Source organism: Geotrypetes seraphini, chromosome 8 (genome assembly GCF_902459505.1).
Source record: "Geotrypetes seraphini chromosome 8, aGeoSer1.1, whole genome shotgun sequence".
NCBI lineage: Eukaryota > Metazoa > Chordata > Amphibia > Gymnophiona > Dermophiidae > Geotrypetes > Geotrypetes seraphini.
Window position 1 is genome coordinate 111,239,575 of NC_047091.1, and position 13,180 is coordinate 111,252,754.

The 13,180-nt window shown below is 40.9% G+C and overlaps 1 protein-coding gene across 2 annotated transcripts in view; it reads left to right on the plus strand.

Annotated features, from left to right (window-relative positions):
• MFSD12 (major facilitator superfamily domain containing 12) overlaps positions 1-13,180 on the plus strand; it is a 65,958-nt gene that overhangs the window by 37,917 nt on the left and 14,861 nt on the right. For both annotated transcript variants that reach the window (XM_033957135.1, XM_033957136.1), the window contains exons 3-5: positions 6,233-6,362; positions 8,260-8,463; positions 12,407-12,499. In XM_033957135.1, the coding sequence (XP_033813026.1) occupies positions 6,233-6,362; positions 8,260-8,463; positions 12,407-12,499 (427 nt within the window). The remainder of the gene's footprint in view (positions 1-6,232; positions 6,363-8,259; positions 8,464-12,406; positions 12,500-13,180) is intronic.

The window sequence follows — 13,180 nt, forward strand, 5'->3', positions numbered from 1 at the left end:
TTATGTTGTACCATAGGAGCCTCCAATTTTTGGCATGTCAGACAAGATCTGTGTTCAATAATCCTTGTTTTAAAAGATCTCGAGGTTTGTCCAATGTATAAAAGTTTACAGGGGCACTGCATTGCATAAATCACCCCTCTAGTGTCACATGAAGTCAAGGTTCTCAAAGTATATTCTTGCTGATCAGATGGATTTATGAATGACCCACAATCCATGGTCACAGAACAGATTGAACGCCATATGCAAGGTGAGGTTGCACCATGAGTGATAATAGATGTATTATAATAATCACTAGTCTTTAAGCCCGTTACATTAACGGGTGCTGGAATAGATGTGTCTGTCTGTGTTTCTTTATCTCTCTCTCTTTGGCCACTGTCTGTATCCTTCTGTCTCCCCCTCCCCCCCAAGCAAAGCTGTCTTCCCCCAGCACACACCTCCCCCTGAAATGTCTCTCCATGGCCCTCTTCTGTCTTCCCCCTCCAGAGCAAAGCTGTCTGTCCCCAGCACCCCTCCCACCAAAGCAGCCCCCTTTCCCTCTCCCTATCTCTCCATGGCCCCTTCTGTCTCCCCCCAGCACACCCCTCCCCCCAAAGCAGCCCCCTTTCCCTCTCCCGCTGACTCTCTCTCTCTGGCCCCCTTTGTAATGTAATGTAATGTAATTTATTTCTTATATACCGCTACATCCGTTAGGTTCTAAGCGGTTTGAAGAAAATATACATTAATATTATAAATGAGAAGTAAGAAGGTACTTAAAAAATTCCCTTACTGTCCCGAAGGCTCACAATCTAACTAAAGTACCTGGAAATTAATAAAGAAGAGAAAATAAAGATGGTTGAAAAAAGAAAAATTCTATGTGAATTTATAGGATGGAAATTAAACTGACAGTGAAGAACTGTATGAAAAATACATATGGAATTCAGTTAGAGAGGGTAGGTTACAATCTATTTATGGTACAGTATTTGTTTAATTGGAAGGTGTTAAGGTGGGTAATTTGGGGGAAGGTTATCTGAAGGTAGGTGAATCTTCTGGAGGTAAAAGAGGAGGGGTTAAGATATTTGGATGAATTTTTTGAAAAGCAGGGTTTTGATTTCTTTTTTGAATGTTTTGAAGTTGTCTGATATTGTCATAAGATTGGAGATGGAATGGTTGATTTTTGCTGCTTGTGTTGCTAGAAGGTTGTCAAACATTTTCTTGCGTTGTGTGCCTTTGAGTGGGGGGAAGGCGAAAGGGTTCGAGGTTCTTCTGTGTCTTGAGGTGGAGATTTGGTTTAAGCGGTTATTTAGATAGGAGGGGGAAGAGCCGTGTAATGCTTTGAATATCAGGCAGTAGAATTTGAATTTGAATTTGTCTGTCTTTCTGTCCCTCTCCCTGCCCCTGTGTCTTTCTTTCTTTCTGTCTCCCTTCCTCCCGCTGTCTGTCTGTCATTTTCCCCCATTTCCCTGTGCAGCAGCATTTCCATCCCATTTCCCTATGCAGCAGCAACAGCATTTTCCTCCTATCCCTCCCCCTTTCCTGTGCAGAAGCAGTAGCAGCATTTTCCCCCACCCCCTTTCCCTTCTCTTACCTTACCCTTCCCTGCTCCGTTCGGCTCCTCTCCCTTCTTTTACTGCCGTTGTCCTGCTCGATCTGGCCTGCTCCTGACCTTCCCATCGCCGACAAACCTCTGGGCTCCAGCCGCGTAGGCAGCACTTTAAACACGCTGCTTCGCGACCTTCTACTGCCGATTTCCTCTCCCGCGTCTGTCTCCGATGATGTCATCAGAGACGCGGCAGAGGAAATCGGCAGTAGAAGGTCGCGAAGCAGCACCTGAAGTTCGTTTCCCCACCGGCTAGAGGATGCAAATTTAAGAGACATCATCAACAACTTCTATCGTATCAAGCAGCCTTATGGGGCAAAGACCTGGTAAAACTAATTTCACACACAAACAACTATGGTGAATTTAGGAAACACCTAAAAACATACCTGTTCTTGAAATACCTAGGTAACGAATCTGAACAATAGACCCCATCACAATCCCACCCCCAAATCTGATCTTGTAAACTGTTAACCACTAATCTCTAACTATGAATGTTCTATTCAATTTGTAAAATCTTTCTAATTTATTGTAAACCGCATAGAACTTCACGGTCCTGCGGTATATAAACTGTTGTTGTTATTATAATAACATACGAAATTAAAAAATTACCATTACAAACTTATATACACGAGGAAGGGGGGGGGAGATGAAATACAAAATCATTATAGAAAAGTAGAACAAAAAAGGAAAAATACAAAATGAGTAACAAAAAAAAAACAGTATAATATAGTACAATAAAATAATCTGAGCTGCGGTGAGTTTCGTTAATTATCAAAAGCGTCTTTAAAGAGAAATGTTTTTAAGTTACTTTTGAATTTCTCTTGATTCTGCTCTTCCCTTAAATAAATTGGAAGGGCGTTCCATAGCTGAGGTGCAGTAACGGAGAAAATGAATTGTCGTCTTGTATTGATGACTTAAGGGATGGAATAGTTAGTAAATTCTGTTCGTTGGATCTCAGGGTTCTGATTGGAGAATATGGAATCAATAATTTGTAAATAAATGCTGGGGTTTTATTAAGAAGGGTTCTAAAATCATAGGTCTGGATCAATGTTTTAAGGCAATGAAGCATATGAAGTTGGCCAAAACATGCCTTTACAGTCTTGACTATCTGTAATTTCATGGTTAAACCTGGGTCCAAAACAACCCCTAAACTGTGTCATTTCCTTCTTAACGGGTAATGTCACCTCTAACACACCAGTCTCGGTACAGATCCCTGCGGCACTTTACTATTCACTCTTCTCCATTGAGAAAAATATCCATTTAACCCTTCCCTATGTTTTCTGTCCAATAATCAATTTCTAATCCACAACTGAATATTGTCTCCTATATCGTGACTTTTCATTTTCTCAGGAGTCTCTCAGAAGGAACTTTATCAAAAGCTGTTACAAATCCAATTCTATTCATAAACTGGGTTTTCCTAAGTCAATATTGCATATTTTTCTCCTTATTTTATTTATCATGCTTTCTGTCACTATTATCTTTGTACAAGTATTCTAGCATCTTTACCTTAGTATCAAAACTGTATTATCCTTCTTGAGCTTTCCATTTTTACCACTTTTCTCCTTATTTATGCTAAGTTTTGATGTTGAGAGCCTAAAAAAGTTCTCAGACTTGTATAAACTGATTAATAACTTTTTCACCCATTTGCAACATAGAAAAATGCTCTGTTCTTAAGTGTGTGCGCATTTTGATTTTGGCATAAAACTAGTGTTATAATATATTTTATTTTATTTATTTATGTATTTATATACCACTTATGGCTTAAGTGGTTTACATTCAGGTACTCAAGCATTTTTCCTTATCTGTTCTGAAGGGCTCACACTCTTAATTAATGTACTTGGGACAATGAGGGTTTTACACGTGACTTGCTCAGGGTCACAAGGAGCAACTTGGGATTTGAACCCACAACCTCAGGGTGCTGAGGCTGTAGCTCTAACCACTGTGCCACACACTCCTCACATATCTTTTAGCTCTAAGGATAAGCTTTCAAGATGAACAAAAATCTGCTCATCTGACTCCAAGTCTGAATTATCACTCAAATCAAGAGTACCATTGTATTTTTATTTAAAATTTTATTATTTTTTCTCACAATAACAACCAATATGACAATAGACAGTCAACAAAACTGGAAGAGACCATCCGTGTTGTTCCTTCACAGAGGTCCAAATGTACAAAACAAACAGGAAGAGTACCTTGGTTTTAAATGAGCTATGTGCTGATGTCAGCATGAGTCTTTGTGCACAGTTAGCTCATATGCAAGAAGTGTTTTAACATAATGTATCCCCGGTAGTACACAAAACTGTACAGAACAGCTGCACTACGTTGTGCACTTTATTTTATCAGCCAATCAGTGAACTAATATAGTCAGGTGTCTCTGCCTAGGGTTACCAGATTTTACATCGGTAAAATCTGGACCCCCCCTAGGCCCGCCCAGTTCCACCCAGCCCCGCCCTGTTATGCCCCAGTCCTACCCCCCGATGGCTGTTCGTCGGGCTGGAAGGTATCTGCGAATGTGATGTGATGATGTCATGTGCATGTGACATCACTGCGTTGCATTCGTGCATTTGCGGATGCCCCTTCCCGACGTGATTTCTTTTCAAAACCTGGACAAAGTGTTGGGTTTTGAAAAGCCATCTAGACCCCCGGACATGTCTGGGAAAATCTGGACGTCTGGTAACCCTATCTCTGCCTCCAGGTTCATAGCAAAAACTGTTAGGTACAGACTTCCCACCTCCTTCCCACCATAGTGACTATAGTAAAGGTGAAAAAAGTCATCTTTCAGGGTCAAAATGTTGTAACCACATGAAATGCCCTTTCTCTTCACCTCTCCCATCCCCCCCAGTGACGACGGATGCGGAAACCTCTGCGGCCTATCAATGAGGTTCTCTGGAATCCAGAGCAGAAAATACATACAGTGGCCTCAGTTGTTGCTAAGCAACCTAAAGCACTAACTTGATGTCATGACAGTTTTGCTGAGGGGGATCCCTTGTGGTACTGGGGTTTCAGGTAATTGCCTTGCTTGTTCCTTTGTAAAGGCAGTTCTGGTAGTGCATCCACACAACTATACACTCACACCATCACTTTTTAACACAATTCTGTTTACTGACATAAAAATCCAAGTTTTTTTTTCTTTATCTGTGCTCTTGTGTTTCTCATTGCTCTTGTCCTTGTGGCTCTAGAGTTATAGGCTTTGCCACTTTCTAGGCTGAGCAAATGATTTCTGGGTCCTTCCCCCCCACACTCTTTTTTTTTAACTCTTCCCATCCCAACATAAGTTAGAAAAATTATACATAAGGAGTTGAATTTATGTCTGTTCAGGGTTGGTAGGGAATATATCTCTCCAAAAATCTAATGGAATGGGATGAAACTTAGTACTTAGGAAAAACCAGTAAATGGGACTGGGGTTCCAGAAAAAAAAAAGCTGCCCTCCCCTAAAAAAATAGGCCCAGTGCATTTTAATGGGATACAAACTTACATACAGTGAAACATAGCAGTTAAACAATTCATCCTTTCAAGCTGCCTCTCCTTGCTCTCTGCTACCCCTTCAGCTGTCCCACCACCCCACAAACCACAAACACGCAACCATATTCTAAACACATACATTTCTTCCTCCTACCCCCCCCCCCCAACAGCTCATAGACAATGCAGACATAACATTCATACACCTACAGTGGGTTTGGAAAGAATTGCATGAGCCATGCTTCACATGCTTTCCCCACTTTGGTTTTAACATAGTAACATGGTAGATGACGGCAGATAAAGACCCGAATGGTCCATCCAGTCTGCCCAACCTGATTCAATTTAAATTTTTTTATTTTTTTTTTAAATTTTTTCTTCTTAGCTATTTCTGGGCAAGAATCCAAAGCTTTACCCGGTGCTGTGCTTGGGTTCCAACTGCCAAAATCTCTGTTAAGACTTACTCCAGCCCATCTACACCCTCCCAGCCATTGAAGCCCTCCCCTGCCCATCTTCCACCAAACGGTTTTTGTATTTTTGTATTTTAGAATAAATGGATCCACTGCTTTTTAAATTTTAATCTCTCTGGTGCTGCAGTTCTGAAGGACATTTGAAATCCTATGCACATGTGATCTGACATTGGAAGTGGAAGGGGCTAGTTGGTGTAATCCTTTTGCCTGAACAAATCCTCCCCAAGAAGCAGTTTCTTCTGTTATATCAAGAAGCTTTGGCCCTTTCACAGATGTTCTGCCTTTTTTCTCATAAATGCTGTATAGAGCTAAGTACGTTTAGGCGTGTAGAAGCAGGTTTAGGGTGGTGCCAGAAAATCTGGTGGTTGCATGGAGTCACGCATTTAGAATGCAGTATCTCTGCTACCTAGTTAATCATTGGTTTTCCTTTCTTCTTGGACTGAATATTGGAGACTCCAGTTATTGTAAACCATTTTGAAAGCAATTAGCTCAGATAAGATTCTTTATGAAACTTTATAAACTGTATACTAATAGACATTAGATACAAAAATATTTTTTTTTTCTTTTGTATTTTCTGTGATCAGAAATGTTGTTCCGATTTTCTGTGTTTCTATTAGTTACGAAAAATAATTATTCACTCATTACATGCCTCCAGTCCACCATATAACTTTGGGCATCTCTCTCTTTTTCTTCTTGTCTTTTGTCATTCTTGCGCCCCACCCCTCCCAAGGTATGCCTTCACTGTCATGGCTAATATCACAGTGTATGCAATTGCCTGGCTGCTTCTGCATTTTAGGGTTGGTAGTTCTCCCACAGACGATGATGAAAATCTAGGCAGAAGTGACATTCCAGTCTTTAGGGTAAGTGGCTACCATAGCAGTCCTTGCTTCTAGATTATAAGGTCCACAGAGCAGGGACTGTCTCTCTCTTTAAGGTTATTTCTCTAGTGCTATCCAAGTTCAGGCACTCAATTCAATACTAGTAATAGTATTGGGGTATCCCACAGCAGAGACACAAAATATTTAGGGAGCGTAAACTTCATAGATTCCTATTAGATAACACCCTAGAAAGGTTTAAATGATCCTCAGCAACAACACTTAGAGTTCAATAAATAAGCTTTACATGTTCAATCGTCATCGGATCATAAGGAAATTTCATTAAGTAGATTTATTTCATTTTAAACGTTAAATAATCTTAAATAGTGAAATTTTTAAAAAGCTGAATAAATAGAATACTTTTTTCACTTTTTCATATAATATACTTTGAATAGTTAGTACTTAGCTTTTATTCGTGTGGTCTAAATCGGGGACATAAAATTCACCGACATGTTTCGCTGATAAGCTTTTTCAAGGTGAAGTCCCTCAGATTTAAGTCGCCAGTAACATAGACCACTTCATCCACGATGATAAGCTTTTTCAAGGTGAAGTCCCTCAAATCTGGGACTTAAATCTGAGGGGACTTCACCTTGAAAAAGCTGATCAGCGAAACACGTTGGTGAATTTTATGTCCCCGATTCAGACCACACGAATGAAAGCTAAGTACTAACTATTCAAAGTATATTATATGAAAGAGTGAAACAAGTATTCTATTTATTCAGCTATTTAAAAAATTTAACTATTTAAGATTATTTAACGTTTAAAATGAAATAAATCTACTTAATGAAATTTCCTTATGATCAGATGACGATTGAACATGTAAAGCTTAGAGTAATGAAATTTATTGAACTCTAAAGGCTTCTTTTACAAAGGTGCGTTAAGGCCTTAATGCGCGGAATAGCGCACACTAAAATGCCATGCACGCTAGCCGCTACCACCTCCTCTTGAGCAGGCGGTAGTTTTTCAGGTAGTGCGCACTATAGAGCACGCTAATCCGGTGCGTGCGCTAAAACGCTAGCCCACCTTTGTAAAAGGAGCCCTAAGTGTTGTTGCTGAGGATCATTTAAACCTTTCTATGGTGTTATCTAATAGGAATCTATGAAGTTTACACTCCCTAAATATTTTGTATTTCTCATAGTGTTATAGAATTGATAGCAGTATTTACTATATGAAGCATCCCTCTATGGTAAACCTGTGGACATCACTGATATCCAGATAAAATAATTCTACACATTTAAATTAAATTAGATTTAACTTCAGTCTGATACTAAATTAAAAAGTAATCCTGATCAAATAAGTCTATTTTGAAGTGTTAGAAAATTTCTAAGTTTTTCATTTAAATTTTATGTAGCTTCAGGGATTGGGGGAAATCTGGGACTAACTGTAAATCCCAGAATTCAGACATTTAGCCTAATATTGCCTAAGACAGTAATTCCTTGATGGTAAAATATATAAAGTTTAAATATAACCCTTAGAAGAATTGGATGAAAAATGCAACCGACTCTAGATCTGAAGTGTTTGGAAAGAGCTTTTCTATATGTTTTAAGGTCCCCCATAAAGCTGTTGCTTCATGATTTTTTGGGGCAGGGACTCTGAAACCCAAGCTGTAAAGGTGGGCATATGATTGGTACTGGTTGTCAGCGTCATAAGAGACATGTTTAGCCAATTTCTCTAAGACCAGTAGGACTGCAAGCTCATAGATAGACTGAGAGTAAAGTTAGGATTGGATCAACTTGTCGCTGATGACCTGGAGTTTGTGGGCCTCATAGTGACCCAATATTGGCAGAGCCCTGCACCACCAGTTGATGATGTGTATAAATGGAGTGCGGTCAGTCAGCCTTTCCTCTTTCTTATAGCTACATATTCTGTGTGTTTATTGCAGAACCTTGCACTGATCGTGGTGGGCATTGGCACTTTATTCTCAATAGCATTTCATATTGGGACAAAGGAGAAGAAGCAGGCATATAACCAACTTCCTAATGTTGAGGAGCATGTTTCTGCACTATCACAGGATCCAATTCCGGTGACTGCAGTCAAGCCTCTCCTTCTGTGGAAGCACTGGCTGCAAGAGCCGGCTTTTTATCAGGTAAGCTTAGGACAAGGACACAGGATCTCTAGGGGAGACGAAAGGATGATAGATGGCATGGATGGGCAGACTGGATAGACCTTATGCCTTCATGTTTCTATGTTTTTAAGTACAGGTTAAGACTAACAAACTTGTTAGCATTAATTACTTCAATTTTCTGGTTACTACTTAGCAAGATGTGCCTTTTTACAAAAATTGTTTTCATATGGCAAATGCATCCATTCCTGCCCTGCATCTGCTATTTCAGAAACCATCTACCTCCCAGCTTTGACAATTTACCTCGGGATCCCCTCTTCACCGAGAGGTCCTTTTATCAAGCTGCGGTAGGGGTTTAATGCGCGTAATACCGCACGTTAAACTGCCTGCCGCACTAGCCGCTAACAACTGCATTGAGCAGGCGTTAGTTTTTTAGCTGGCCGCAGGGGTTAGCACGTGATGAAATGTCTGAAGTGCTAACCCCGTTAGCGCAGTTTGATAAAAGGACCCCTAAATCTTCAACCGCCGATCTGCGGACCGGTGCCGGTCTGCAAAAAAATCTTGCCGGTCCGCAAAGGATTCAGGTCCCTGCCGCAACGAAAGGTGCCGGCGTCAGCTGACTTGCAACTTCCTGTTGCCGTCAGTGTGCCGGGACTCCTGCCTTCCACCGCGTATGCCTCCTGCCTTCCACCGCGTATGCCTCCTGCCTTCCACCGCATATGCCTCCTGCCTTGTCTCCTTACCCCAAACCAGCAGCGGCAGCTCTGTGTGCTTTTAACTTTGGCACAGATCTGCCCCTAAGCAGTAGTTTAGCCGCAGTTTCATGAGGCAGCCTCGGGGCCTTTGCTAGGCCAGCCCGCTTCGATGATGCAATGTGGGCCGGCCTAGCAAAGGCCCCGAAGCTGCCTCATGAAACCGCGGCTAAATTACTTCTTAGGGGCAGCTCTGTGCCGAAGTTAAAAGCACACAGAGCTGCTGCTAGCCTAAAGACTCTTGGGCCGCTGAAGGAGGGCAAAGAGCAGCTGTCCTGGAGGTCTCCCTTCCTCTCACCTTTGCAGGTCCCTTTTTTCCACTTTTTTTTTCCCTTCAAACAGCGACGGGCCCTGGCATTGACGTCAAGTAAGTTCCACTGTTCCTTGCAAGCAGTTCTGCATGGCCAAAGCTTCCCCTCTGACATGAGCCACCCTCAGGGAAAAAAGTGACCCGCAAAGGTGAGGGGAAGGGGGGCAGATGATGGAAGTATGGGGGATGGTGAAGAGAGAAAAGGGGGCAGATGATGGAAGTGAGGAGAGGAGAGAGAGAAGGGGACAGATGATGGAAGTGAGAAGAAGGGAGAGAGAGCAGAAGGCAGATGGATGTCAGTTGAGAGGGGAGAGCAGATGCTGAATGGAAGTGGGGAAAGAACACATACTGGATGGAAGGAGGAGATAAATAAAGGGGGAAGAAAATAGAGTTAGAAAGATAATGGAGGGGTGAGGGAAAGGGGTGACAAGCTGTGGGTAGACACAGTGAAAAGAGGGAAACAGGACTAAATAGTAAGAAAGAATTTAATTTAAATGGAGACAGAAAATAGAGAAGGAAGACCAGAGAAGAAAAGGAAAGGGAAGAGAGAGGAGAGAATGATATCAGATCTGAGTGGAGGAAATGAGAAGCGAGAGATGCTAAAAACCACAGGGGGGAGGGAAGGGGAGAGATGCCAGACCATGAGGGGAACAGAAGGAAGATGATGGATGCCAGACCAAATTGGGGGGGGGGGGCAGGAGGAGAGATGGCAGGGAAAGACAGTGAATGGAAGGGGTAGATGCTGGACTGAAGAGACAGAGGGCAGACGCTGGATGGAAGAGAGCGAAAAGACATTGAAAGCAGAAACCAGAGACGACAAAAGGTAGAAAAAAATAATTTTATTTCTATCTTGTGATTAGAATATATCAGATTTGAAATATGTATCTTGCTAGAGCTGATATTAGACATAACTGGAGAGTGCAAAGCCCAGGCAGTGCTTCTTTAGTTTCCAGCTGGCTTAGGGCTCTCTCTGACCAGGGGGCAGTTGCCCTAATTGCACTCCCCTAACACCATTCCTGCCATGTGTGACTGTGGTATTCTGTTACATGATATTTGTGTAGCATTCTGTAATAATTTGGCTTATTCAGTTTTCTTGATAGTAGAGGGGATATATGTGAAGGGGAGGGAAGACAGGGGTTTTGTTGATCTTTGCCCTGTATTATTTGTATTATAAAATGACAATTGTATAGAATATTGTTTCTTTTTATACTTTAATAAAATATGTTCAATATAAAATCATAACTATTTGAGGCTTGTGCAGATGAGATCAGATGGTTTGTGGGACCGAGCTTGTGGGGACGGGGCGGCGATGGTTTTTAAAAAAAATTTCAGTCTTAGTAGTTTGCCGGTCCACGAAATAATTATTTTATTTCCGCCGGTCCATAGGTGTAAAAAGGTTGAAGAACACTGCCCTAAATCACCTTGCTCGTGTCCAACAGTGCCCTCTGCTGTTCCACTCTTGAAACACACACAGCTCTGCCATTATTACACTTCATTCCTGGCCTATAGCGCTCCATCATAGTTCCAGCCTTACTCTCAAGGTCTTCTCAGTCAGTGCCTGTCGCTTATCTGTAATCCTCAAAGACAAACCCTAATATTAATAAGAGAAGGTTTCAAAGATCTGTACAAAATATTTGCTTAGCACTTGGTTGAAACTGTGGATCCATAGTCTCTCAGTGGGCCAGAAGGACTTGTAAACTCGCATCTCCCTCTCCTAGATTCAGCCTCAGAGATGCAGTGAGAAGTAGATTTAATGACAATAATAGCCAGGAGTGGTGCATAAAAGGTGTTTTTTTAAAAATATATTCTTTATTTATATAGATATAGGCTTGTTATTACAGAGGTACAGTGCATAGAAGAGATGTTACAGAGCTATTTCTTTGCTTTGGTGAATAAGAGAGAAAAGACAGTTTGTGTAAATGGATGGATGTATAAGGCTGAAGGGGAAAGAGAGGAGGCAGAGAGAGAGGGATCAAGATGTTGCAACCTGTCTTTATAGATTTGAGTCTTGTTCTAACAATAGATACAATTTTTAGTAAATACTGATCATAACATATTTTCCATTATCTATTTGTGCCATAATTTTAGTATCTGTTTGAGACAATGGCCCTTAATTGATAAGGAAGGTGTGACTTGTAGTTGGAATCAGTCTGTCTGGCTTTTTTTGTTCTATTGTTTGAGAAGTTCAGGCTGGCTTGATACTCCCATTCTGGCTCATTCGGGCAGGGGAACTATTCAGTCTATCTGCACTAACCTTCCCAGGGTCAGAATTGTTTACTATCCCATAGGCCTTTGCTAATACTCTGGTTAGACCAACACAAATGCTGACAGCCAGCATACAGTAATGTAACGCTGATACCTGTCTCAAACTGTCCACATTCTCTGGATTGTGGACTGATCATTGGATCTTGGAAAAACCATCCAATATTCCTTAATAGAAGTACTAGCCTTGATCTCACTCTCTGGCAACAAACCTGCCATTTAATTATGTTAATTAGAAAAATTATTTTATAGAATTTGTTTCTAATTTAGTAGTCAGACTACTGATGGAAAAGCTAAAAAAATCACCCCCTACTTAGGCAGATGCCTTACCTTTATTTACTGTATTTCCACTGTGCTTTGAGTCCCTTTATTTTCGCAAGGCTGAGTAATATATAGATCTTGGTTGTATAACCAATTGCCTCAATATCTGAAAAGCATGCTGGGTATTTTTTTATTTTTAAAGGGAAGTCTATATGCTAGCTTAGGATAAGGAAATTCTTTTAGAGGACGAACCCTTGTTTGGGAGGTGGTTTTATAAATATCAGAAGAAAAAAAAGCAGGTGTTTTTTTTTGTTTGTTTGTTTGTTTTTAAATTATGCATAGTAGACAGTATGCCTGGTAATTTTGAAATATTTGTCCTTAGGTAGCTCTGCTGTACATGAGCACAAGGTTGATAGTGAACCTGAGCCAGACTTACATTGCTATGTATCTGACCAGTTCCCTGCAATTGCCTAAGGTAAGTTGCCCTTAAAGAAACGGCAGAAACACTGCCTGACATGTCTCGCTCTTTAGATTTCCAGATCAATTTAAAAACTGTGTCCTGTAACAGAGATTTCAAGAAATGTCTTTTTCTCATCTTTAATGGGGAATCTCTGCTCTTACCTATGCAGTACTAGAGAAATTTAGTAATGCAGCTGAGCTCTTCATCATCATCATCATCATTCACATTCAGTGGTTGTCATAATTCTTTCAGTGACCAAAAAACACATGCATGGAAACATCCATGACGATGGTGGTTGGGGTTTGGGTGTTTAAGGATTTGGACATGCAGTAATGGTTTAATATAATCTGCAAACCTAAAACAGAACTCTGCAACTGTAAAAAAGATAAAGTGGGAAAAGAAGTGTGTTTTTAAACAGAAACAGAGGTGCTTACCTGTAATGAGTATTCTCTTTGGACACAAGTGGTGACATCATGGTGATGTAGCCAACCTGGCTGGACTTCTTCATATGTGTGAGCATTCCTACCTACTGTAAACCTACTGTACATACTGTAATGTATTCATCAAAAAGTTTGCTTCAGCTTGGAGCTGACCGGAAGAATTTGTGGGGCTGAAGGATCATCTGTCCATGGAGACCACACATTTTAAGTAAGCAACTCTTGTTTTCTCCATAAACAGATCTTTAAGCCTCTCAAG